At 40.3% G+C, this 27,380-nt stretch overlaps 1 protein-coding gene across 1 annotated transcript in view; it reads right to left on the reverse strand.

Moving 5' to 3' along the window:
- The window catches only part of LOC100746456, a gene marked incomplete at its 3' end in the record, with an annotated part of 87,785 nt that overhangs the window by 23,407 nt on the left and 36,998 nt on the right, over nucleotides 1-27,380 (reverse strand). The window contains 37 exon segments of the mRNA XM_033320643.1: nucleotides 185-496; nucleotides 1,147-1,470; nucleotides 2,808-3,125; nucleotides 3,566-3,871; nucleotides 3,983-4,291; nucleotides 4,596-4,913; nucleotides 5,012-5,641; nucleotides 5,932-6,252; nucleotides 6,369-6,680; nucleotides 6,973-7,281; nucleotides 7,364-7,693; nucleotides 7,834-8,133; nucleotides 8,305-8,637; nucleotides 8,755-9,726; nucleotides 9,929-10,261; nucleotides 10,704-11,012; nucleotides 11,264-11,578; nucleotides 11,748-12,059; nucleotides 12,287-12,592; nucleotides 12,802-13,125; nucleotides 13,246-13,626; nucleotides 13,912-14,232; nucleotides 14,508-14,690; nucleotides 15,106-15,186; nucleotides 15,520-15,663; nucleotides 16,500-20,156; nucleotides 20,966-21,751; nucleotides 22,997-23,134; nucleotides 23,434-23,676; nucleotides 23,766-24,168; nucleotides 24,574-24,842; nucleotides 24,925-25,100; nucleotides 25,189-25,390; nucleotides 25,726-26,370; nucleotides 26,469-26,651; nucleotides 26,743-26,937; nucleotides 27,069-27,324. Coding sequence (XP_033176534.1) covers nucleotides 185-496; nucleotides 1,147-1,470; nucleotides 2,808-3,125; nucleotides 3,566-3,871; nucleotides 3,983-4,291; nucleotides 4,596-4,913; nucleotides 5,012-5,641; nucleotides 5,932-6,252; nucleotides 6,369-6,680; nucleotides 6,973-7,281; nucleotides 7,364-7,693; nucleotides 7,834-8,133; nucleotides 8,305-8,637; nucleotides 8,755-9,726; nucleotides 9,929-10,261; nucleotides 10,704-11,012; nucleotides 11,264-11,578; nucleotides 11,748-12,059; nucleotides 12,287-12,592; nucleotides 12,802-13,125; nucleotides 13,246-13,626; nucleotides 13,912-14,232; nucleotides 14,508-14,690; nucleotides 15,106-15,186; nucleotides 15,520-15,663; nucleotides 16,500-20,156; nucleotides 20,966-21,751; nucleotides 22,997-23,134; nucleotides 23,434-23,676; nucleotides 23,766-24,168; nucleotides 24,574-24,842; nucleotides 24,925-25,100; nucleotides 25,189-25,390; nucleotides 25,726-26,370; nucleotides 26,469-26,651; nucleotides 26,743-26,937; nucleotides 27,069-27,324 — 15,556 coding nt within the window.

Genomic DNA, 27,380 nt, shown 5'->3' on the forward strand with positions numbered 1-27,380 from the left:
ATAATGCATAACCATTGTACAATAGAAGCTGTGAATCTTTGAAATCTAGTATATTAAAGCAACTCGTATGCTTTCGTTAGAGTCTGATAAAATAGAAATTGTTAGCTGATCCTGACTTTTAAATGGAGGGTTAAAAAATCTCGATGATCTATGATGGAGAAAATATCAAGAGAAATATTCTTACGTGGAGTAGGGAAGCATTTCGTAAACGGATCACCAGTATATCCAATATTACAGATGCATATGGGGCTGTGGTTGATCACTTTACACTGCGTATTGATACCACACGAGTTCATGCACGGGGACGCGCATTTTTGATTAATGCACGCAAGTTCCCTCGAACATTCACTGTTTACCACGCATTCGGGTCGACAAGTTGGTGGGCTTCCAATGAAATTTGCCAGGCAGGTACACACAGCATGGTCGTTGACGTTTCGACATTGACTATTCGGTCCGCATGGAGACGGACTACAGGGGTCTGACTCTATGGGGTTTGCTGTGTAAGGGAAAATTGCATTAAACAGCCTACATATGCCACAGTTGCAAATATATCAAGCTTTGTGCTCGTTAAACTACTTGTGCGACGAATCTAATGAAACGTAACGATGATCTTCTATTCGAAGTCGAGAAAAAATGAGGAGATCTCACGGAAATTAAATTGACTATCTGATTGGAAAGTTAGTTTTCTGTGTCCTCAGTGTCTGTCCTTTTCCGTGTCTATGTATGTCCTCTGCCATGGTATCCTCTTAAGTATGATTTAGGTTAATTAAGGTACTTCAGTTCGAGTAATTTGAAACAATATATGATCGGTCTGAGTGATTTATTTACTTAACTTGGAATATTCTTTCACGTGTGACTAATTAGAACTTCGCTTAAAACACGAAATACGTGCACGTACTTCAAGGCTATACATTAAGATAATATATTCCAAGTTAAGTAAACCGCTTTTTCACTCTCGTAAAATTGTTTCAAGTTACTTGAACGAACTAACAGCTTGATTAATCTAAACAACACTTTGATTCCTCGTTACTATTCTACTCGCAGCTATATGAATATGAAGGCCTCGATTCTACGTTCTACGTCTCTATCTTTGTTTAATGATCAAGCGTCTTTGGTTGCAAAACGTGACACAAAATGGAATCTTACGAGCAGCGGAGATGGGGGAACAATAGGTGAACGGATTGCCAGTGTATCCAGGGTTACATGAACACGCAGGTACGTGATTGATCGTTTCGCAACGGGCTTGCAATCCACAGGTTCCTGGACAGGGATCTCGGCACTTGAGGCCCATGCAGGCCATCGTCTTGGAGCAATCGGGGTTTTGGGTACATTCAGGTCTGCATCCTTCGTAGGGGTCACCAATGTAGTCTGGCAGACAGGAACAGGAACCGACGCCATTGTTCTCGCGACAGATCGCGTTGATACCACAGGGGGAAGGCTCGCATGGTTTCCTAATATCTAAGGGTGTATCTGATCGAAAAGAGAAACACTTTCACTTATGTTTAAATTCATCATGCGGTGTTTGGTGGAAGCTCGTGCAGTGGTATGAATATTCGTTGAATATTTCCATTAGGTTTTAATAAATTTGCGAATGAATGATCGGGGATAAGCAGAAGCTTTCTTAAATAACAAGCATTCAAATGCTTGCGTTTGTCTGATTCTTCAAGGGTAGGATTCAATCTCCTATTACTGGCTCTCGCTCTAGCATCGGGTGTTAGGGTGATTTGGAATCATGAGGCGTGTCTTCAAACGTCTACTATCTTCTAAACGCTTCTAAGCATTCGGGGTTTATTAGGGTTTTTAATCTTCTTAATAATCTAGGGTTAGGGAATTAATTCTTATAAGTACTTTTTAATAAGCGTGTTTTCGAGGTCGGTTTCAATCTTTAATCGGGAAGGGTAAGCTCGTATCACTTTTTAAGGGTTAATGCCTTTGTATCCAGAGCAACGAGGGTAGTTCGTACGGAGTAGTACATAGGGGACCAAACGTTCCAAGATTTTTCCAACTCAGGACGTTTCAACCTTAGGGCTGTTGCAAAGCATTATGCTTGGATTGGGAATGGTCAGTACGTGCAATATCCTACATATTCGAGGGGATGAATTGGTTATCGGGTATCATTCAGGGGACAGTATAATTAGAGCCTATGTTCCATAGGCCCCGCCACCATTCAATCTCTTAACATGGTTATATATTTCATTTATGATTATTCTCTCAATTATATGTACGTGTGGGGGTTTTCGAAGCCGTGCTCAACTTCGTTGGGTACGTTAATCGCAGGTGTGATTATGCAATTGGCGATTATTCTCACTCTAAGTGCATGTTGATGATAATTCATGGCCCCGCCACCATAGTGACGTTTTGTCACCGAGTTTGTTAGGGCCTGTTCTTTCTCAACGACGAAAATATGATTATTTGTTAGCAAACGAAATGATCGTTATTATTAGGCTGCGGATATTTACGCAAATTCATATCTTTACGAATTTAATTAATAATGGTAGATAGGCGATTATTTTACCTACTAAACGCTATGACGAGATATTACATTATATTTTTTATATTATATTTATATTATATTATACTTCGCATATTGTACGTTTTTTTATATATTACATTCCACAAATATTTTTGTATATTACACGCACTTTTGCACCTTCAAATTTTTCATAAATTTGCAGAAATCCGCAGTCTAACTCTGGAAGATGTAAATCAGCACTTACCTGCACTTCGTCCGCATGCAAACGACGAAATTTGCAAATAGGAGAGAAAGAAGGAAAGAAATATGAAAAATTGTTCTTTGATAGACTCACCCTTCGGGATCGCCTCGCAAACGCTGAACGGATTTCCGCTGTAACCATCGACACAAGCACACACCGCGTGATGATTCACCACCGTACACTGAGCGTTCAAACCGCACAGACCGACGCACGGATCGCGACACTTTTGTTGCATACACGCTAAATGCGGCGGACACTCGGGATTAATCGTACACTGAGGTCTACAATTTGGTGGAACACCGATGTAATTTTCGATACACGAACACGCTGAACTATCACCTCGCACTTGACACTCCGCGTTCGGACCACACGGAGATGGTTGACACGGGTTCGTTGGTACTGGTGGTTGTCCTGAAATTCGAAGAAATAATATATTTGAATATTACGAAAGAAATAGATGTAAATATAATTCTGTCGATTATCTGATCTCGATGTTACTTAGCGATTAAAAGGCTGTATTCGATATAACAGGCGTAAAAAGAGGGACAATGTATTCGATGCAAATATATAAGTTTAGTATCTAAAATACGACAATTAATATTTTAGAAATCAATATTTTTCGAGAAATTTGAAGTCAATATCTTTGACATAATGCAATTGTGTCTCGAAAAATCTATTTACTAACTGATTTATCATTTTTTTCTTTATATCGAAGGAACATACATTCGATAAAATGAACGATTTTTAGAAGAAAAATCGGTGTATGATTCAATGCATCAGCAATTCCATTGCTTTTCAAACCAGACTATGTAGATGAATAAATGTCTAAATATAGAAACAAGAAAGCTTACTGGGCATGATGTAACATCTAGTGAAAGGATCGCCAGTGTGTCCCTCGGAGCAGCTGCATATTGGATTGTGATTGACTACTTGACACTTGGTATTCTGTCCGCAAGTTCCTGGACAGGGATCTTGACACTTGTTAGCGAGACACGCCTGAGTTAACGGACACTCGGCACTCACTACACACTCTGGTCTGCACGCAGGAGGACTACCGATAAAGTCAGTCTGACAAGAGCAGACTGCATGATCGTTCACCACCTTGCAAATGCTGTTCGGCCCACAGGGAGACGGTGTGCATGGTTGTTTTCTTGGTTCTGAGAAATCGATCAAAATTTCTTTAATATAGTCCCCGTGTACTTCTGCGGATTGCTTATACAAATTCGTATGTATACTAAAGCTAAAACTCATATGTATATTATACACACCTTCAGATATCTGTGGTCGACACAGTGTGAACGGATCTCCAGTGGTACCAGGGAAACAGCTGCACATAGGAATGTGATTGACCACGTCGCATTTCGCATTGGTTCCACACGTGCCAATACAAGGATCCACGCAAAATTGATTGACACACGCCTTTACTCGAGAGCAGTCCGAATTCATAGTGCATTCTGGACGACAGTACGAGTATGGATCACCGAAATAGTTTGGAAGGCACGTGCAGATTCCCTCTCTGCAATCTGCGTTTGGTCCACAGGGGGATGGATTGCACAGATCTTCTGGCTTCGGTTGTTCTATAAAATAAATAATAATACAAACGTGAATTCAACTGTCTAATGAATAGAGAAAGACAAAACATGGGCAATAAAGATCACAGACGAAAATCATAATAAGAAATTTTAAAGTTCAATAATCGATTCAGTATCATGAAATTACTGCCCGTTTAATTTGTCGGATCACGCATGTACGATTGTTACAAAGTTTTATAGACGTACGATCTATTTTTAGAAAATTCATATTCGTCGATCTAACGAGCTGTTTGAAATAAAAAAATAAGCAAAAATAGGCTTGTGTTTTCCCTTCGAATTTAATAAATACCTATTATCTGCGAGCATAGCGTGAAAGGATCGCCGGTATATCCTGGTTGGCACAAGCAGACAGGAATGTGATTCTGCACCCTACAATCTGCATTTTGTCCACACGATCCAATGCAAGGATCTCTGCATTTTTCCGAGATGCAGGCTTGATTAGAAGGACAATCTGTGTTAACGACGCACTCTGGTCGACAATTTGGTGGCAGTCCTATGTAGTTCTTGAGACATGAACAAGCAGCTTGATCGCCAATTGCTCTACATTCTGCGTAGAGGCCGCACGGACTTGGGCTGCAAGGATCACCCACTGGTGGCGTTGGTGTGACTGGAAAAAATATAATTTTAAAATAATGTCAATTTATTAATTTAATTCAAACAAGGTTTTTAAAAATCGGTCGTATAATTATTATTTTAAATACTCACTCGTCTGAGGATAGCATCTAGAGAAAGGATCTCCCGTAGTACCCTGAGGGCAGCTGCACAGCGGATTATGATTAATTACACGACAATTAGCTCCCACTCCACACGTTCCAGGACAAGGATCATTACACTTGTATTTGTAACAAGCCCTATTTTGAGGACATTCAGAATTTACGACACACTCGGGCTTGCAGTTAGGCGGAGAACCAACGAATGATTCCTGGCAAGTACACACAGCTTGATATTTCACGGCTCTGCACAAGCTATTGGGTCCACAAGGCGTAGGATTACATGGATCAGTGACAGTAGGCTCAGTGTCTGCATTGATTGGTAAATTACAGATGCTGAAGGGATCTCCTACGTAGCCAGGCTGACATGTGCAAGTAGGGATGTGGTTGATGACGGAGCATTGAGCCTGGATACCGCATATTCCTGGACACGGATCTTCACATTTGTTGCGAACGCAGGCTTTGTTCGTTGGACAGTCTGAACTGAGGATGCATTCTGGCTGACAGCCTTCGTAGGGATTTCCGTGGTAATCGTCGATGCAAATACAAGCACCGACGTTGTCACGCTGTTGGCAGATCGCGTTTGGACCACAAGGCGAAGGCTCGCATGGATTGATTGGTTCTTCTGCAATTTGAGATACGAAATATACCGATTAAGAGTATTCGTATGAAAATGATTAAATGGAAGAAATTTAAAATACCCAATAAAATAATGAATTAACGATTGCGATGGACGTGAGAAATACAAGGGGTTTGCGAAATCGTGGTACAACCGGAAAGGAGATAATTCCTCGTATAAAACTAACGATAAGTTAGAGACGTAGAGAACAATTTATTTGCTTGGGAAGAGATTAGATTATTTAAGAAAATGATGAACTTTCCAAACGATGTAAGAAGCAAATTAAATGAACTTACGATCCAGTTCGACACATTGGACGAAAGGATTTCCTGTGTAGTCGGCTGGACATGAGCAGGTAACAGCATGATTGACTACCAAACACCTGGCATTTTCGGCACAGGACCCTGCACAAGGATCCGTGCATTTGGAATTTACGCAAGCTTTGTCCGATGGGCAGTCGGGATTTATGAGACACTCCGGACGACAAGACGGCGGGGTTCCGATATAGGTTGGAAGACAAGAACAGGATGGATAGCCATTCACGTTGTGGCATTGAGCATTTGGACCGCATGGCGATGGATTGCACGGATCTCCCGTGTCTTTGACGTCTGGTAAGACTGCAAAGATAAATTATATGAACGTAATTAATGTAGAATTTGGGACTGTGACTTCGACATTGCGAGAGGCGAACGAATTTATTATGCAACCTAATAGTTGATTGAAAATTCCTTACTCGGAGTATCGTAGCAGCTCTTGAAAGGATCTCCAGTCTGTCCAGAAAGACAACTGCAGATCGGCGAATGATTGATCACTTCGCATCTGGCGTTCAAGCCGCAAGAACCCAAACAGGGATCCGTGCATTTTTTGTTCACGCAAGCACGAGTCGGAGGACATTCCGTACTAACCACGCATTCTGGTCTGCACGAAGGTGGTGATCCAAGATATCCCTGAAGACAAGAACACACTGCGTGGTCCTCGATGTTACGACATTGGCTGTTTGGTCCACATGGTGAGGGCGAGCATGGATCTCTCATTGCTTCTGGAACTAAAAATGCATTTTATGATTTACTGGATATCGTTACATATCATATCTTGGTTAAGTTCCGAAAAATTTATCAGAGATTAGAAATTTGAAAAATTTGAAAATCGAAATATCTAGTAATTTGAAAATTAAAAAATTCGTAAGTCCGGGAGGTCAGATTTAAAAATTTGATTCGAGTTTTGTCGTTTCAAGCGATTGAGAAGTCACAGAGAGTTAAAAATATCAAATAACTACAGATGTACGAGCTGTTTGTCTCTCGATAAATCGAAATAAATAGAGTTTTTATTCTACTCACCTTGTGGTTGGACACGACAGCTGACGAACGGATCTCCAATATATCCAGGTATACAGGAACACACAGGAATATGATTCACAACATCGCACACCGCATTCTGTCCGCATGTGCCAGGGCAAGGATCTCTGCACTTATTCTTCAGACAAGTCTTATCGCGTGCACATTCCGAATTGAGAATACATTCTGGTCGACAAGCTTCGTACGGATTGCCGATGTATTCAGGTAAACACTCGCAATCTCCATTTTTGCATAGGGCGTTAGGTCCACAAGGCGATGGGCTGCATGGATCGCTCACAGATGGTACAGTTGCTAAGGATAAAATGCGTTTTTGCATCTCGTAAGAAACTGAACAATCATTTAATTAGTATAAAAATGAAATATATCTTCTTACTTGGTGGAATCACTGTGCACTGTGTAAACGGATCACCGGTGAAACCATTCATACAGGTGCAAACAGGAATGTGATTCAGTACGTGACACTGAGCATTAACGCCACAAGATCCTGGACAAGGATCCTGACATTTCTGGTTCACACAAGCAAGGTGACTCTTGCATTCGGAGCTTAGAATGCACTCTGGTCTGCACTCTGGAGGAACACCGATGTAATTTGGCAAACAGGAGCAGGCTGGGTTTCCGGATATGATCTGGCACAGGGAATTCGGACCGCAGGGTGATGGAGTGCAGGACGGCGGTCGTTCCGTGAACGGTTGAACTTCTTGCGCTAATAGATAAATAAGATAAAAAATTTGAAGACTTAGAAGTTCGACAATTTAAGTATAATTAGTATAATTTAATGAATTCTATCTTCATAAAGTATCAGTATTAAAATTGTATCCATATAAAAATTGATGATATTCTTACCAGGCGAGCATAGTGAGAAAGGATCTCCTGTAAATCCAACAGGACAAGTACAAATAGGATTATGATTCTTAGTAGTACACAATGCTCTTAATCCACAGGTGTTTGGACATGGATCCGTGCATTTCTTATTCAAACAAGCCAAGTGAGCTGGACATTCGGCATTGACCACGCAGTGAGGTCTACAGTTCGGTGGGATTCCTCTGTATTCCGGAAGACACGTGCAGACTGCTTGACCATTCACTTCGCGACACTTACTATTGGGTCCACACGGTGATGGTGAACATGGATCCAATGGTTCTCCTGAAAAATGAATTCACAATAATAAAATATTTATCCGATACTTTATACATATAGTAACAATTAGTCAATAAAAATCATTATTCGATCTAATTATAACCAAGTGCAATAGAAATCAGACATAAATGTGAAATGAATATGAAATGTATGAAATTTAATAGATGACAGACTCACTCGATATTTCCTTAACTTCGCAAGCGAAGTACGGGTCTCCCGTGTATTCTGGAGGGCAAGTACACACCGGAACATGTTCCTGAACATTACAGATGGATAATGTACCGCAAGTGCTTGGGCACGGATCAGAACACTTGAAACCAACGCAGGTTAATTGTGGAGCACAATCGTTGTTCGATTCACACTCTCTGTGACATCCTTTCGCGTTATCGTACGGATCTCCGATAAGATCTGGTGGACATGCACAGGCTCCTGCACCGTTTCTTTCGCGACATTGAGCGTTTGGACCGCATGGGTTCGGAGAACATGGGTTTGTTACGCTTATGTCCGTTGCTAAATAAAATAAAGTTTAGTTATAATGGAATAAAGATTTGAAAATTGAACAGTTTGAGAATTTGGAAGCTTGAAAATTTGAAGCATAATCGAAGTATTAGAAATAGGAGGTCATACCTGGAGGAGGTGCCAGAGTACACCGAACAGTGGCATCGCCCTCATAACCCTCGGGACACGTACAAATTGGAACGTGATTCTGAACGGAGCACCTAGCCAGCTCTCCACAGGCTCCGGGACAAGGACTCTTGCATCTCTGGTTAATACACGCGGCCGAATGGAAGCAATCCGAATTATCAGTGCACTCCGGTCTACAATTCGGTGGACGACCGATGAAGTTCGACAAACAAGAACAAGCTGGTTGAGAGCCAATAACTCTGCATTGAGAATTAGGTCCGCAAGGATTAGGAGTGCACGGACTTCCAAGATCCTTAAACGGTGGTTGTGATACGTTAAATTTGGTGCACTGAACCAGTGGATTGCCAGTGTATCCATTAGTGCAAGTACAAATCGGATTGTGATTCACTGTCAGACATTTAGTGTTCAACCCACAGGAACCTGGACAAGGATCTGCGCATTTGTTATCGATGCACGCTTTGTTTTGAGAACATTCCGAGCTCACTGTGCATTCTGGACGACAGGTTGGAGGAACACCGACGAATCCTAGTTGACAAAGACACACAGCGTGTCCATTGTGAACACGACAGTTGCTGTTGGGTCCACATGGCGATGGTTCGCAGGGATTTAGTGGCGGTGAGGTTGGCGTCACTTCGAGCACTACGCAGGCGCTGAAAGGATCCCCGGTGAAACCAGGAAGACAGGAACACGATGGAGCGTGATTGATCACGCGACAAGTTGCTCCCTGGCCGCATGTGCCAGGGCATGGATTCACGCATTTATTGTTCAGGCAAGCCTTGCTACGATCGCAATCGGTGTTTGTCACACATTCTGGTCGACATCCTGTATAGGGATCGCCGATGTATTCTGGACGACAAGTGCAAGATCCTACGCCGTTACGTTCATTGCAGATCGCGTTCGCTCCGCACGGAGATGGATTGCATGGCGTGCGCGGTTGTTCCGTGGTTGTGGGTACTGAAAATTTGAAAGGTTTTAAGATGAAAATTTGGAAATTTAGAAACTGGTGAACCGAGGAATGTAAATATTTGAAAGTTTAAAAATTCGGAAATTTGTAAAGTTTGAAACTTGAGAATCGAAGGTTTACAAATTTAAATATCTGAAAATTCGAAGATTAAAATCGTTCAGCAAAACAATTCTTAAACTATCGGTACTTTACCTTTCATGATAGGTACGCATTCGGTGAATGGATTTCCAGTGTATCCGGTATTGCAAATACAAACTGGATTGTGTTTCACGACATTGCAGTAAGTATTCACGCCACAGGATCCCGGGCAAGGATCTACACACTGTTCGTTCTGACATGCAAGATTTCCAGGACATCCTTCGTTAATAACACACTCCGGTCGACAATTCGGTGCTCTGCCTACGTAATTCGGTAGACAGGAACATGCTGGGAATCCATCAATCACGCGACACTGAGAATTCGGACCGCAAGGCGATGGAATGCATGGATTTCCACTTGGTTTTGGTCCAGGTTGTTTCGGTTCCACTTTAAAAAGTATTTAAAAATAACTTTGCAAAATCACAATTACTGAGAATACGACCGTAGAAAAATATATGTGTAACATAAAACGAATAATTGAAGCGTTTCAATAAAAATACAACTCTGACATAAAATAAACGATTAAAATTGTTCAATTGTTCGCGAAGAGACGCGGTCGCGGTAGAGGCGCCAACAAGAATCGTAAATTCTCGTTACGATACGATAATCGACAGTATGGACAATAAATCTAAGGAATACTTCAACTTAAAAGATACTTGTCTGGTCGTAAGGGCCATAACTATAAAAAATGCTAAAATTTGTGATGGATTCTTAAGATTATTGAGGGCCCAAAATAAAGGTATTTAGGACATTTCGTGGCCATCCTGCCCGAAGGATAAAATCTGGCTTATATAGAGAGTCACGGGACGTAAACAAATAAAGATCTTACCTTCTTTAACACAACCAAAGAACGGATCTCCGGTGTATCCAGACGTGCAACTGCATACGGGATTATGGTTGATAACTTGACAATCAGCATTCTGACCACAAGTGCCTGGACAAGGATCTCTGCACTTCTGATCGATACAAGCCATGTTCTGAGCGCAATCTGTGCTAACCACACACTCTGGTCTACATTGTGGAGGACTACCGACATAATTTGGTTGGCAGGAACAAACCGCATGATTGTCGATCACGCGACAATTACTATATGATCCACAAGGTGATGGTTGGCATGGATCACGTGGCAGTGGTGTTACTAGAAAAAGATAAAATGACGTTTTATAATGAAATGGCAAGAATTATGATTTGATCTTTTAATCCTTTGACAGTGTAATAAGATGTCGTAAATAACGATTATTTCTTTATCAGCATATTCAAATCTTGAAACTTCGTGCATTTCTAGATTTCTCAAAATCTTTGAATTTTCAAATATTCGTCCATTATTTGCCTGAAATTTGTTCGTACGACATTGTCAAAGTATTAATTCGTGTTATTTCGTAAATTTACCAGGCGATATATGGCAGGATTTTAATGGATCTCCCGTGTAGCCAGAGAGACAGTTGCACGAGGGTTGATGATTGATCACTTGACATTGAGCATTTATACCACACGCACCCACGCATGGATCCTTGCATTTATTGTTTATACAAGCCTTCGTATGAACACAGTCTGAATTTTGAACACATTCTGGTCTACATCCTTGATATGGGTCTCCGGTGTAGTCGGGTAAACAGCTACACGAACCAGCTCCGTTTCGTTCTTTGCAAATTGCATTAGCGCCACACGGCGATGGGTCGCATGGCAGTGGCACTGGGAAAGTAACTGTAGAAAAAACAAATAATCGTTTACTTCATAATATGTGTCTTCGTCAACTTCAATTTGATCGAGTAAAAAATGGGGAAGTATTGCTACTACGTGTCCAATCCAAAGTCAAGTTATATCGTTGAAATGAAACATTGCGATATTCTTTATAGAATTCAAGAATTTCTACCTTTGCTACATCCAGAGAATGGATCCCCTTCGTAACCCTCGTTACATTGACACATCGGCCGATGGTTCTGCACGGTGCAGTTGGTATTAAATCCGCAAGAACCAGCACAAGGATCCACGCATTTCTTTTGAACACAGGCGAGATAATGTGGACAGTCTTGATGAATCGAACATTCTGGTCTGCAAAGTGGCGGTGCTCCGAACATTCCACTGATACACGTGCAAACTGGATGATCCTCTTGCACACGACACTCGGCGTTCGGGCCACAGGGCGATGGTAAACAAGGATTCTTTGGTCTTGGCAGTGGTATATCTGACAAAGAAAAGGTAAATAGTTTTATTGAAATCGTTATTGTTTGTTAATTATTTGTAATGCCCTCTAACACATTACGCCAGTTCATATTTTTATGAACACAACTAAAGAAGTAGAACCTAGAGACAAAGACTTAAATATTTCATTCGGTAGATATTTCATAAACTTCGTTGTCTTTGAATCGTTTATAAATATTTTTAAGGAATTGAAAAATTCGATTAAATTACCTTCTTTGACGCATTGAGTGAAAGGATCACCGAGATAATCCGAAGGACAACTGCAAATGGGGTTGTGATTGACGACCTGGCATAAAGCATTCTGTCCACAGAGACCAGGGCAAGGATCACCACATTTTTGACCGATGCAAGCCAAGTGTGCGGGACATTCTGAGCTAACTAGACATTCTGGACGACAATTAGGCGACGTTCCATGATATCCTGGACTGCACGAACAAACGGCACGATCGTTCATCACGCGACAGATACTGTGCGGTCCGCAAGGTGATGGCATGCAAGGATTCTGAGATGGAAGAGCTGGAAGAACCGATTGAAATTCAATTTTACTCTCTAAATACATTCTGCAATGACAACTAAACAAGTAGGGAATGCCTTTTCAAACTGTTTTGTATTTATAGTACCTCAAAGTATTAATACAAGAAATGCATTTTGGAATCCTACATTGCAGATAAAACTTTTTATAATACAATTACAATGGTCCGGATCCAATAATTATAAAGACTTACGAGACGTCTCGAGTTTGCAAGAGCCAAACGGATCGCCGGTGTAGCCAGGTAAGCAAGAACAAACTGGAACATGATCAACCACTTCGCATTTTGCATTGGAACCGCAAACACCTGGACAAGGATCTCTACAATGCTGATTGAAACACGCAAGATGATTGTCGCAGTCTTGGTTCACGATACATTCCGCTTCGCAACCGTCCATGTATGGGTTCCCAATAAATGGTGGAATACACTTGCATTTTCCAATGCCGTCCTCCTCGACACAGACCGCGTTCTTTCCGCAAGGAACTAGCAGGCAAGGTGAGTATGTATCTGCTGGAGTTACTGAAAACAAAAAACAAAGGCCATGTTTGAGTTAATTTTTTATCTTGTACGTGTACATAACGCGCTCTGTTAAAAATTTTACGAACTGTACAGATTGTTAAAAATATGACAAACACTTACCTGCGCAACTCTGATAAGGATTTCCAACGGTATGCTCCGGACAATAACAAGGAGGTGCTCTATCCGAGTCACACTTAGCGCCAAGTCCACAGGGATTAGGATTACACTGATCAGACTTAGGCACGCATCCCCTGATCGTATTTGGACTTTCGATGTATCCTGGTAGGCAAGTACATTTCGAAAGGCCGTTGTTCAATACGGTACATTGAGTGTTAGGCCCACAAGGAGATGGTTCGCAAGGGTTGCTAGGAAGCGTGCAAGGAGAAGCAGGTGGTTTCCCCTCGTATCCTGGCAAACAGAAGCATCTCACTTGTCCTGACACCACGCGACACCCAGAATTAACGCCACATGGATTTTCTTGGCACTGGTCACCTTCTGGTACTGAGAAGAAATATTTTTAGGCTCGTTAGAAAATCGAATTTCCGTTAAATATTCTTTATCTTCATATACGCTCTAATTTTGAAATTCTAGGAATTTCATCAGAAATTTTAATTTACAATAATTTAGGTATAAAGATGGTTGAGTACAAAAGATTTAATTAATTTCCATTACATATTTTTTTTACTAACTTTTCTTCCTAATTGAAGTTTCATGAAAAATTTCAATCGGTGCAAGAACTATTCTATACTTCAAACTTACTAAAGAAAATACATTTGAGAAACTTACTACACTGTTCAAACGGATTTCCAGTCAATCCTTTCGGACAGAAGCATATAGGATTGCCATTATCGTTCTCGCACATGGCGTCCAAACCACAAGGGTTTGGAACACACGGATTGGTAGTCGTTAACGTGCATCCAATTTCAGGATTTCCTTGGAATCCAGGCAAACACTTGCATTGAGCTTGATGATTCTCTGGATAACAATTCGCGTTCACACCACAATCGTTCTCCAAGCATGGGTCGATGCACTTCCGGTTAAGGCGATCACAATATTTGCTCGATGGACAATCTTCGTTGTATTGGCATACGTTTCTGCTTTCTTCTTCTGAAACGTTGTGAATTCACAAATGTTTATAACATTTATATCATATAATATCTGTTTTATGCTTATATCTAGGTATATCTAGATCTTATATTTATGAAGCAAAGTATATATATGTAGAATGCTACATGCATCAGTCTTTCGCAAACAACGTATTTTAACGTAAAATAAATTGTAATAGAAATAAAAATATGAAGATTACATTAATCTTTCTAAAATTTGATAATTATATTTAAATATCGAAAAAATTTGTTATATTTAAATAACGAAGAAATTACCTGGTTCACAGTAGGAGAATCCATTTCCATGATAACCGTCCTCGCAGCTGCAATCCGCTTGGTGATTGGTGTTAACGCAGATCGCGTTTTTGGTGCAAGGATTCCAAACGAGGCAAGGTTCCTGACAAGTGCCCTCAATGCACGCCTCTGTCAGCGGGCAATCTTTGTTGCTAGTGCAACCCGCTAAGGAAAGATTGAGAAAAAAGCCCGTATAGCCCAGAGAAAGAGTGCACGAGTATAAAAATAAGGGTGGTAGGCTCGTATTGAGTAAATCAGCTTGTATAAAATACAGTATACTCTGTGTGTATATGTGAATGCACGAAGATCGTGATTGATATAAAACAATCGTATCGTTTTCAAGATTCGAAAGTTAAAGGATAAGTATCGAAGGGAAAATACTAACAGATCTAATTTAAGATTTGTGAATGACTTGAGAGTCGTGGAAATATAGTGTGAAAATCGAATGTTGAATAATTAAAATTGCACGTGATACGTACAAAATATACATGTACAATACATATGTACATATTTACAGAACAAGTTGAATGAGCGCTGTAAAAAGAAACGAAATGATGGATCATGATGTTCTTGTACAAACCTTTCACGCAAGTATACGTCGCTGGATCGCACTCCATACCCGCTGGACAATAGGGACAGTCTGTCTTATCGTTTATTACATCTGAGAAAATTGGAAAAAAAGATCAATTTCGTGGAATCAATTTCTGTTTCTTCTGGTAAAAATGGGATGCAAATGGCGGACCATAACATTTTATAACTAGTAGAGATTTTTGAACGTCAAATTCAATTATTATTCGGTTACCGATTTTCAAATTCTTTGAAATTAAGCTTCAAAATCTCTTAGACAATTAATTTGTAAACTTTGAGAATAAGTATTAAGTATCAAATGTCCTGGTTGTAAGTTTCGAAGTTGTATCAATTGATCTTTATCTTCTTCCAACCAAATTTTGCATCCAATTTTATCTCAAATTAATTTTTCTTTCTAATATTCTACCTTTCACGCAAACGGGTCTGTGGTCTTGAACATGGCAGACTTCCACGAAGTCGCAAGGATTATGAAGAGTGCACGGGTTCAGACACTGATCGTTTATGCAGGCCAATTGAGAGAGACAGTCGTCGTGCGTTTTGCATTTGGTATCTAACAAAATGAACGTACGTTAGAAGCTCAAAATAACTCGACCAGGATAGTTCATACTATTTCAAACTAAACTTTCCATATAAAAGAATTATCAGAATCTATTTGTTCTTCATAACTTATTCAATGACTTCTCTAAATAAAAATTTCTCAAAATATATATGTAAAAAAAATATACACGTATAACTAAACAAAAAACTAATAAAACAATAAACACAGAAAATAGTATACACAATCCCCTAATTTCTAAAACATATAGTGGTTTTCGTGTTATATGTGTAAAGCCCAGAAACAATCGTTAGTTTTGCTACATTTAAAGGAAACATTCCATTTCACATTTCCACATCACATAAAGGGAATTATCTAAAAACTATTTCGAATAGAAAACGTTTTTAAAAGTTTCCTTTCAACTTTCTTGCAACTTCACAAAAAAGTACAATTAATCACTACATATAGATAAGCAAGAAGAAAACGTGCACAGGCGCAAAAATAATATACAACATGCAAAAGAGCGCTAATGCAGCAGGTCCTTGTCTGCACTGAATTACAGAGGTAAACTGCAACTACGCTTATATTTATACATATAATATTTATCAAATATGCCATTTTTCCATTGTTCCCACGGACAATTGATCGATCAGGATGTATCACGATCGTCAATTCGTGTACGATCTGTCGATCAAGAAAATTATAGAAAAGAAATAAAACTCTCCAGAATTGGTTGCCTCCAATTTTTATCTGGATACCGGATGATGTCACACTGGAGAATAGTTTGACATATATTGGTGAACACGAGGACAGCACATTTATAATAACTCCCGACAAGAAAGATCTTTTACCTGGGAGTATGCTACAATTAGGTGTACTCTGGTTCACTGTTAGGTTGAAGCACACGGGCCGACACGTATCGTTCAAACAGATATTACATTCGGAATCATTGATGGTGGTTTGGTCACAAGGTATCTGCCCTGGAGTATTTATAGGAGTTGTTAATGTGGGATATGACTCTGTGAAATATTGTTCTAGCTCTGTGGAGTATGGTACAGTTATTGTAGGTTGTTCCGTGGAATATTGTATTGTTGTGTGTGTCTGTTCCGTGGAATACTGTTGGATTGTTGGACGTTGTTCCTCAGTAGTTGAGAGTTCTGTTGAATACCGTGTTGTTGCTGGTTGTTGTTCGGTGAAATATGGATTAGTTGTTGAAGGTTGTTCCGTGGAATATTGCGTTGTTGTTCGTAAGTATTCTGTGGAATATTGCATCGTTGTTTGTGGCTGCTCCGTGGAATATTGTTGAATTGTTGAAGGCTGTTCCGTGGTATGTTCAATGGTTGAGAGCTCTGTTGAATACTGTATAGTTGTTTGTTGTTGTTCGGTGAAATATCGATTACTTGTTGGAGGTTGTTTCGTAGAATATTGTTGAACTGTTGAAGGTTGTTCCGTGATATGTTCAGTGGTTGAAAGCTCTGTTGAATACTGTATAGTTGTTTGTTGTTGTTCGGTGGAATACCGATTAGTTGTTCGAGGTTGTTCCGTTGAGTATTGCGTTGTTGTTCGTAAGTGTTCCGTGGAATATTGTATAGTTGTTTGTGGCTGTTCCGTAGAATATTGTTGAACTGTTGAAGGTTGTTCCGTGATATGTTCAGTAGTTGAGAGCTCTGTTGAATACTGTATAGTTGTTTGTTGTTGTTCGGTGGAATACCGATTAGTTGTTCGAGGTTGTTCCGTTGAGTATTGCGTTGTTGTTCGTAAGTGTTCCGTGGAATATTGTATAGTTGTTTGTGGCTGTTCCGTAGAATATTGTTGAACTGTTGAAGGTTGTTCCGTGATATGTTCAGTGGTTGAAAGCTCTGTTGAATACTGTATAGTTGTTGGTTGTTGTTCAATGGAATATTCAATAGTTGTTGGGGGTTGTTCCGTTGAATATTGTGTTGTTGTACGTAAATGTTCCGTGGAATATTGTATAGTTGTTTGTGGCTGTTCCGTAGAATATTGTTGAACTGTTGAAGGTTGTTCCGTGATATGTTCAGTAGTTGAGAGCTCTGTTGAATACTGTATAGTTGTTTGTTGTTGTTCGGTGGAATATCGATTAGTTGTTCGGGGTTGATCCGTTGAGTATTGCGTTGTTGTTCGTAAGTGTTCCGTGGAATATTGTATAGTTGTTTGTGGCTGTTCCGTAGAATATTGTTGAACTGTTGAAGGTTGTTCCGTGATATGTTCAGTGGTTGAAAGCTCTGTTGAATACTGTATAGTTGTTGGTTGTTGTTCGATGGAATATTCAATAGTTGTTGGTGGTTGTTCCGTTGAGTATTGTGTTGTTGTTCGTAAGTGTTCCGTGGAATATTGTATAGTTGTTTGTGGCTGTTCCGTAGAATATTGTTGAACTGTTGAAGGTTGTTCCGTGATATGTTCAGTAGTTGAGAGTTCTGTTGAATACCGTGTTGTTGCTGGTTGTTGTTCGATGAAATATCCAATAGTTGTTGGGGGTTGTTCCGTTGAGTATTGTGTTGTTGTTCGTAAGTGTTCCGTGGAATATTGTATAGTTGTTTGTGGCTGTTCCGTAGAATATTGTTGAACTGTTGAAGGTTGTTCCGTGGTATGTTCAGTTGAGAGTTCTGTTGAATACTGTATTGTCGATGGTTGTTGTTCGATGACATATTCATTAGTTGTAGATTGTTCCGTGGTGTATTGTTCAGTCGTTGAAAGATGTTCTGTTGAATATTGTGAAGTTGTAGAAGATTTTTCAGGATATTGCGTTGTTGTTAATTCTTGTTTAATGGTATATTGATCAGTTGTCAATGGTGATTCTGTTGAATACTTTAGAGTTGTAAAAGATTGTTCTGTTGAATATTGTGTTGTCGTTGATTGTTGTTCGATAGAAAACTGACTAGTTGTAGAAGGTTGATTCGTAATATATTGCATTATTGTTCGTGGCTGTTCAATCGTTGAGGTTTCCAAAGATTCTTCCGTAGAATACATTGTTACTGAAGGTTCTTTCGTGAAAAAATCTGTTACAAAAGATCGTTCGGTTGATCTTTCAGTAGTTGTTTCCAATTTACTCGTAGGAGATTCTAAAGTTGTGTAATGGTAAAATGGCTCTGTCGAATATTCCCCTGTTATTTGCGACGTCTCTGTCGTTGACTCAATTGTTGTTTCATTTTTCAGAGGATATTCTGCTGTCACAGTTATCAATGTTACATTTTCTGTCGTTGCTATATTTAAATTCTCAGTAATCAATTCCATTGTACTGGAACTTTCACCCATTGTAACATTCTCAATAAAACTGCTAGACATACTTGTCGATTCAGTAATCTCTGGCACTTCTGTAGTATACTCACCTACACATATCGGAGTAACAGTAACAACATGACCCAATGGCAACGTCTCATCTGGAGGATAAACATATGTAACAGGAGTGACTATCTGCACTTTTGTCGGTTCAGTTACTTCTGTACTTACATTCGTTTCTTTCATTAAATTCGTAGTAAAGGTCATTTCAGTAACATAAGACATAGTAGTTGTCTCACTCTTAGAAAATTTCTCACTACTGAATTCAATATCTTTCACTGTTGGAATAATTTCGGTACTTTCTTCGGAAATATCTTTAACAGTAAACACTTCTGAGATGTCTGAAGCAGTAGTACTTTCTACACCTTCGACATCTGTTGTCAGCGTCGTGGAAGTTTTAAATACATCATCCGCTACTGTTGTACTTAAAGTTGGTTTGCTTTCCATGGAGACGGATGTACTTTCTTGAATAATAGATGTCTCAGAAATTCCAGTGATTACTTCGCTCGAAGATTCTGTACTTTCACTGAAATACGAGGTTGTTGTACTTTCCTCCATAACAATAGAAACAGTATATGCTGTGTTATTAAAATTAGATTGCGTAGTTGTTGAGGATGTAGTCATCCCGTAAGTTTCTGGTGTCGAATAGTTAAAAGTTTGTATAGTTGTCATAGAGGCCTCAGAAGCTTCACTTGAAGATTCTGTACTTTCACTCGAATATGGAATCGTACTTTCCTCCGTAACGGTAGAAGTATATGCTGTGATATTAAAATTAGATTGCGTAGTTGTTGAAAGTGTAGTCATCTCGTAGATTTCTGGTGTCGAATAATCGAAAGCTTGCATAGTTGTCATAGAGGCCTCAGAAGTTTCAGTGGCTACTTCACTTGAAGATTCTGTACTTCCACTCGAAGATTCTGTACTTTCACTCGAATACGGAATCGTTGTAAATTGCGTAGTTGTTGAAAGTGTAGTCATCTCGTAGATTTCTGGTGTCGAATAATCGAAAGTTTGCATAGTTGTGGTGGTGTTTGTACAAGTGTGATCGTATTGGTCGCAGCCACAAACAGGCCTGTGTGCTTTAACCCGACATCGAACTGTCGATCGACAGTGGCCGACGCAAGGATCAACGCAGGATCCATCGACACAGGCTTCTGTGTCGCTGCAGTCGTCATCGGACTCGCAGAAACGGTCGGGCGTGTGGTGAAGTACTGCTGCGGATACAATAGAATATAAACACGCTGAACGAGCCAAGATAGGTCGAAGTAGCTCAAAGAGGCAGCTGAAAATGTCTCAAGCGTCACTCTTTTCTCGATTAGACTAATCACTACGATCACGTCCGATTTACTGGCTTACTCCAAATAATATAAAAAAAAACACACTCTACGAATTAATAATATTAAGTTATATAAGCATGCTCGCGTAATAAATAGACAAGCTATCGGTCAGAAGTATATAATCGATTAGGGTCTTTACAGAGACAGATGTAACGGAGAAAATAATAATCGTTGAACAGTGAGGACGTCGGCAGAGTAGAGGAGAGTATAGGTATCGGGATGAATAAGTTGTATATGTGGCATTGGAACCTGAAACATCTGATTTTTCCATTCAGACGCTGGAACACTCTCATTTTACAAAATATATAAATCGATCAAACCGTATTCTTTGAAACATTCGAATCAACCACGTTATCGAGTCATTCCACCGTTTGAACGGTAAGAAACCTGAAAAGTAGCAACTGGTATGTTCGGTGTGAGGCGTATAGTATAACAGTAGTATAGGCGAGTAAGAGTCAGACAGATATTCCAGATATATATATATCGTTGTGAATAATATTCGGTGAAAGAATATAGTAATTTGTGTCAGCTATTTATATATATATATATAATATATCCAAAAAAGTGGAACGAAGACAGAGCTCTATAGATATAGAATAAATATAGGAACAGAATACAGAATTGTAGAGCGTGAGAGCGAGAGAATAGAGTAGAGAGAGAGATAGGTGGTGAGAAATGGTGTTTACCTTTCATGCATCCGTATTTAGTGTCTGGCACAAAGCCGGGGGGACAGAACTTGCAGATAGGCTTGTGCTCCTCCACGTAACAGGGGGCATCAGCCGGACAGGTGGAGTTTCTGCATGGGTCCACGCAGCGATAGTTGCGGCACGCCAAGTCTGGAGAGCAGCCACTGTCTCGCAGGCAAATGGAGAGGGAGGGATTGCAGTTTTGTGTGCATATGCAGACGGGACGGTGGTCCAGGACATCGCAGGTTTTATCAGCCGGACACGGCTTTTTCTTTCTCACGTTACACGGATTCTGGCATTTTCCATTAACGCACGCGGCGTTCGACGGACAGTCGAAATCCCTCGTGCATGTCAACGTGTCGGGGGCGCAGGTCAGCTCCCCGACCTCGTTCACGACGAATCCGTATTTGCACACGCACATGGGCCTGTGGTTCCGCACCTGGCATCTCTTATTTACTTCGCAGGTGTATTGTGAACTTAGACACGGATCACGACACTCTCCGGTACGAGAATGACAGGATAGACTCTCTGGACAGTCGCGATCGGACGAGCAACCGATGTTCGGCGTAGGTCTGGGATTCAGCGTTTCGCATTTGGGGTCTGGATGACAGGCCGTGTGAGGCATACCGATATAACACTGAGGGCAGGAACATCGTGGCTTGTGCAGAACCACACGACACAGGGCGTTGATCCCACAGGCACCGCGGAGACCGCACGGGTCCACGCATTGCAGGTTTATGCAGGCTTTTTCATTGGGGCACTCTAGGTCGCTGGTGCATTCGCGCTCTAGATCACCGACAAACCCACGATTTTCACGATTGGTTCATTTTTTTATTGTTGTTCGATTTTTTTTTTTTTTTGGATTTTTTGGTTTTTTGAGAGAGTCGTAGTGTAGTAGTCGTGGTGTAGAGTCACACGGTGGAGAATCGGTAGGTGATGGTGATGGTGGTGGTGGTGGTGGGACAGGAAAAAAAAAGAAAAAAGCATTTATAAGAACTGTGAAAAGAAACTTTCTCACAAATAACATAAACCACATGCTTTGTATTCGTAATACGGAAATAAGTAGGGTAGCTTTTGTGAAGAAGTAAAATAGAGAACCGAACTTTTACACTGTTTTATCCGGGACGTAATACGAGACAGGATACCTCTCGTTGTCCAGAGAAACGAATCGATTATATGTATATATATACGTATAAATTGGCAAGCAGCGATATTTACAACACAAGCCCCCACAGAATTTAAAAGAAAATAAGAGGGAAAATAATGTAAAACAGTGGATAAATCCAGCAAAAAAATAACAAGCATGGGTATATGAGAATGTCCCTTTCGCAGTTCCCAATCTGTATCATTAGTCCTAGGTCTAAAAAAATTAATCGGATCATCTGGTGTTTCATTCTCTGTGAAATGTGTACCTTTTTTTTCTCTATGTCGGTTGCAATTTAGATATTTGCCGTCTCTCTCTGTCTCTACTTTTTTTTCATCCCGTTATCTTTTTTTTTTTTTGTTTCTTTTTTATATCATATTTTCGTTAAAGCATTTTTTTCCTGGATATAACACGGTTTCCACAAGACAGATTGGATACTGAAATAAACATTCTACATATGAATAGTTATGTGTGAGACATGTGTGAAACGTGTTCCTCCTTTCCTCGGCACATTATGTACAGTATTGCCTAACTGTATAGATATATATGTACAGGTATGTATGTTTCTCGCGCGACCATTTTGTGGGTAAAATCCAGTGTCGTACATCTTTGTATCGTATATTGTACAATATGTATAGTAATAAGTACGTTATAATAGAATCGTCTAAAAAACTGGTCCAATCACATCTGTCTCTCGATTGTTAAACGATTCACTGGATTAATACATTCTAATGGTATTACTTCAAGTCCTACTAAAGACGATAATACATGGTTATTCTACGGACCATGTTCCTCTGTTTCGTCAGTATTGCTCGCTAGTCACAAAATGCTGTACATGGAAAATTAATCGATCTGCCCGGTTAAACAGTTAGTAGGCCGTCTCTTACCTGTGGTGCACTCGATATCCGGCGATCCACTGGTACCCGGTGGACATCTGCATACGAATATCGCACCGTCTCGTATGCATTCAGCCCCTTTACCGCAACCGTTCGTGCGACAGTCCCCTAAACTCTTGTCTGCGCTACCTGTACTCGTAATAAAAAATTAGGCACACGTGAAAGTTAAGAAAATAAAGAGAAAAGATCGGTCGATAATGAAATGTTCTTTTGTTTTTCATTGCAATAGATTGTGTTAGAAACCATTTTAATGAAAAGAAAAGAATTCTTTTGGAAGTTAAGCTTGACGACTAGTATAAGTGACATTCATAATCATTGCAAATGCTAACTTCTCTGAATTGTAATAAGAAATCATAACTATCGAACAATGACAATTTATAACTAATAATGAAAAATCGTTACAATCGATCTATTATACAAATACTTACACGCCTGCGTCGGATCTCCGGAGGGATAATTCGATGGACAGTAGCACTGTGGTTGATTCTTATAAATCCTGCATGCAGCGTTCACTCCGCAACGCATATCCTTGCACAGCTCTCCTCCGTCGCAGATGCAAGCTTGATGAGGATCTCCGTGGCATCCAGGATCGCAAGTACATTCAAATCCATTCAGAGTCTCTCTGCACTTCGCATTCACGCCGCACGGTCTCCTTAAGCACTCGTCTCCACCTAAAACGCATCGTACAAAATATTATATTTAGAAAAATCAATTCTACGAAAAAGGAAAAAGAAAAAAGTGGAAGAACAATTTCCATTACCTTTCTTACAGTTGATCTTAGGATTTCCGTAGTGTCCGGGTGGACAAGAGCACTGAGCCTTCCTGTTAACTACTCTGCACTGTGCGTTGAAGCCGCAAACACCATGTTGCAAGCAAGGATTTGTGCAAACGCCATCCTCGCTGCATCGTTTGTTGGCCTCACAGTCGTCGTCATGATGACATTCCAATTGGTAACATTCTTGACTGGGTTCTCCCTGGTATCCTTCTGGGCATAAGCACACTGCTCTGTGATTCGAAACACGACACAGTGCGTTGGTTCCACAGGGAGATCCATTAGCTGAGCATGGATCCTCGCACTGACCACTGACGCAAGATAAGGAGGAAGGACAGTCGGAATAAGTGCGGCAACCAATGAGGCATAGTCCTTGGTCGCAAACGTATCCCTGTAAATCAAACAATATATTTATAGTTAATAAGAATTAATTCATTTTTTTGTGCACAATTTACTAAAATTGTGTTTAAGGTTTACGAAAGCTACATTGGTAATTTAATGATAGAATTTCCATTAAAGTAATACTTTTTTTTAGAATTCATTCGTTTCTGTGTTAAAGTTTTACGTGAATCAATATTTACAGTCTAGATTATGAAGAAAAAACGTCGACTTAATTGGTAATTGATTTAGTAATAGAATTTTAATGCCAATGATCTGTTTCTTTGGGATTCATTTATATTCGTGTTCAAGATTTTATGAAATTATGGGCAAAGAGCATCGAATTAATTCGTAAATAATTCAATAAGAGAATATTATAATTAAAAATAGAGGATCTGAAATTTTCTAAAGACGGTACCTTTGGACAATAATTGTTAACATCACACTTGATGCGACACTTTTCAGAGTGACAAACTTCCCCGCAAGAACATTGATCCTGACTATAGCAGCTCTTCGTGCAAAAACCAATTTCATCGCACTCACAAGTGCCATCGCAGGGAATCATAGATTTCGCGCAACTGATCAAAGCGTTTCCATAATAATTGGCTGGGCAACTGCATTGTGCCACGTGATTTACAACGCGACAACCGGCACATTCCCCGCAAGCCTTGCCACCCTCACAAGGATCTATACAAAAATAAAAGACATAACCAAGATTAATCAAACGTGTTACATAGGTATCTTTACGTTTTAATTGCATTCTACTTACTTTTACACTTATTGTTCACGCAGGACTCGTCGTTGGGACAAGTATTATCGCTGCGACATCCGATGTCACACAGCCTATTTTGACAGATCTGATTAGCCACGCAATGATCGTCACTGTTGCAAATGGCTTTGCAAATTCCTCCGTCGCAACGTTCGTCGCTTAGACAATTAGCGTCGCTGCAAGATAATTTCAAATAACATAGTAAATCAACTCGCAAAAAAAGACAAGAAACAATCACGTCGCTTAAATGCTTGATCGGCTTACCTTTTGCATGTGGCGTAACAAGATCTTCCGTAACAAGTCTGACCAGTAGCGCATTCCTCTTCGTTGCTACAAGGCAGGAACGCCTGTTTACAACCAATTAGAGGATCACCGACTAATGGTGCCGGACAGGAACAATGTTTCTGATGATTTACGACCGCACACTTGGCGTTCACTCCGCAAACATCAGGAAGAGAGCAAGGATCTATAAGATACAGATGAAACTACGTCTATAGTCTAATTCAATCGTGTTAACGATGTTTCTATGGTTTTAGTTAGTAGAATTTTTCTATATTTATTACATGTTAAAATAATTAATTATTATAGTAAGTTCTGTGGCTATGTTCGTAGTTTTATTACCTAATACAGATACTTCCTAAAGCATCCTTTTTATAAATATCTTTATCTTTGCAAGTATTTTATATAATATTGTGAACTTCAAAACTCTTTCTTTTACGTACGACCTCGATATTTTAATATTTATATACATAGTATGGATACAAATGGAAAAAGATAAACTCCACTATCGAAGCTTCTTACCTTGACACTGGTTGTTCAAACAAGCGAAATTCTCCTGGCACTCCACGTCAGCGCGACATCCAATGACACAAACCAATCCCTCGCAAATCTCTCCGCTTCTACAATCTTCGTCCCTTCTGCACAACGATTTACAGATTCCCGAAGGGTCACAACGTTCGTTACTCAAACAATTTAAGTCTGTAGAACAGACAGGAGTGCACAGTCCTCCAATACAAGCTGTTCCTGTCGCACAGTCCCTGTTCGCTTGACAAACAGGTCCAGGCGATCTTAAACAAGCCACTTTTGCAGTTGGATTCGGCATGAAGCCTGCTGGACACGAACAGGTGGCTCGTTGATTAAATACTGTGCATTTAGCGTTTGGCCCACAAGGAGTGGCTTCGCAAGGATTGATGCATTTGTTCGTGATGCAAGCTTCGTTCGCGTTGCAGTCCTCGTCCGCGCGACAACCAAACGCACACATGTTGTGCAGACAGATGTGACCCAAGAAACAGTCGTTGTCGAGCCTGCAAGTGAGAAGGCAATTTCCTTGGACGCATTTTTCGTTGAAGGCGCACTCGTTGTCGCTAGTGCAGATTGGAAGACACACGTTGTCGCGACAAGTGTTGCCATCGTTACAGTCGGTGGTGTCTCTGCAGGACACGGGTACTGGAAAGGGTGAATATTATAAGATTGTATCACTTACAACGTTTTCCCTTCGAAGATCCTTGTTTTAAAGTATCTCCAGGACAAAATTTCTCACTTACATCTGACACATTCTACTTCCGAGTTACCGGTGAACCCAGGTGGACAGCTGCATTGTTTAATGTGACTCTTCACGTTGCATTCCGCATTTATTCCGCACGCGGCCTTCACGTTGCAAGGATCCAAGCACTGTCCATTGAGACACACATCTGACAGGTTGCATTCTTCGTCCGATTGGCAGGACGCTACAAGAATTTCAGATCACGTTGCTCTTAACCCATCGTATAGCAAATAAAGAAGCGAACGAACTGCTCTGGCTCGTTAGACGATACTCACGTCGACAGATTCCCTCGTAACAGTAGGTATTGGGCGAACAGTCCACGGCTGACGTGCAAACAACCGGTTTAGGTCGACAGCCTATACTTAGATTGTTCGGATCACCCTCGTAATCGGACCGACACTGACAGGCTCCTGCGTGGTAAGTGGCCACACAGTCTGCGTTTGGTCCACACTGTGTACGTGAACAGACATCTGCAACATCGGATAAAAAGTTAGAATTACCGGCTAATCGTTGCGCAAATTGATTTTTAGTCTCTGTCTTTGATATTAGGAGATAATTATCAAAAAATATCCTTTCCAATGTTTAAGATTCATAAACCTACCGAAACATTTGGGTACGTTGTTGACGTTTATACATTTTGCAGTCAGTGGGCAGTCTCCGTCCTGCAGACATTCTACCGGTGGCTGACAACCGCCATTATAAGGATCTCCAACCATTCCCTGTTGACAGTGACATCTATAAGACCCTCTGGAATTTTCACACACAGCGCCAGGTGCGCAAGGTTGATCCGAACAATAATCGATCAATTGACATCCATGAGTTGGCTCTCCAGTGTAACCCGGTTGACACGTACAAATCTGAGAAACGATAAATAACATGTACAACACAATTATCTCTTGTAAAATTTCGAACA

This window comes from Bombus impatiens, unplaced genomic scaffold, assembly GCF_000188095.3.
Source record: "Bombus impatiens unplaced genomic scaffold, BIMP_2.2 scf_0321, whole genome shotgun sequence".
NCBI lineage: Eukaryota > Metazoa > Arthropoda > Insecta > Hymenoptera > Apidae > Bombus > Bombus impatiens.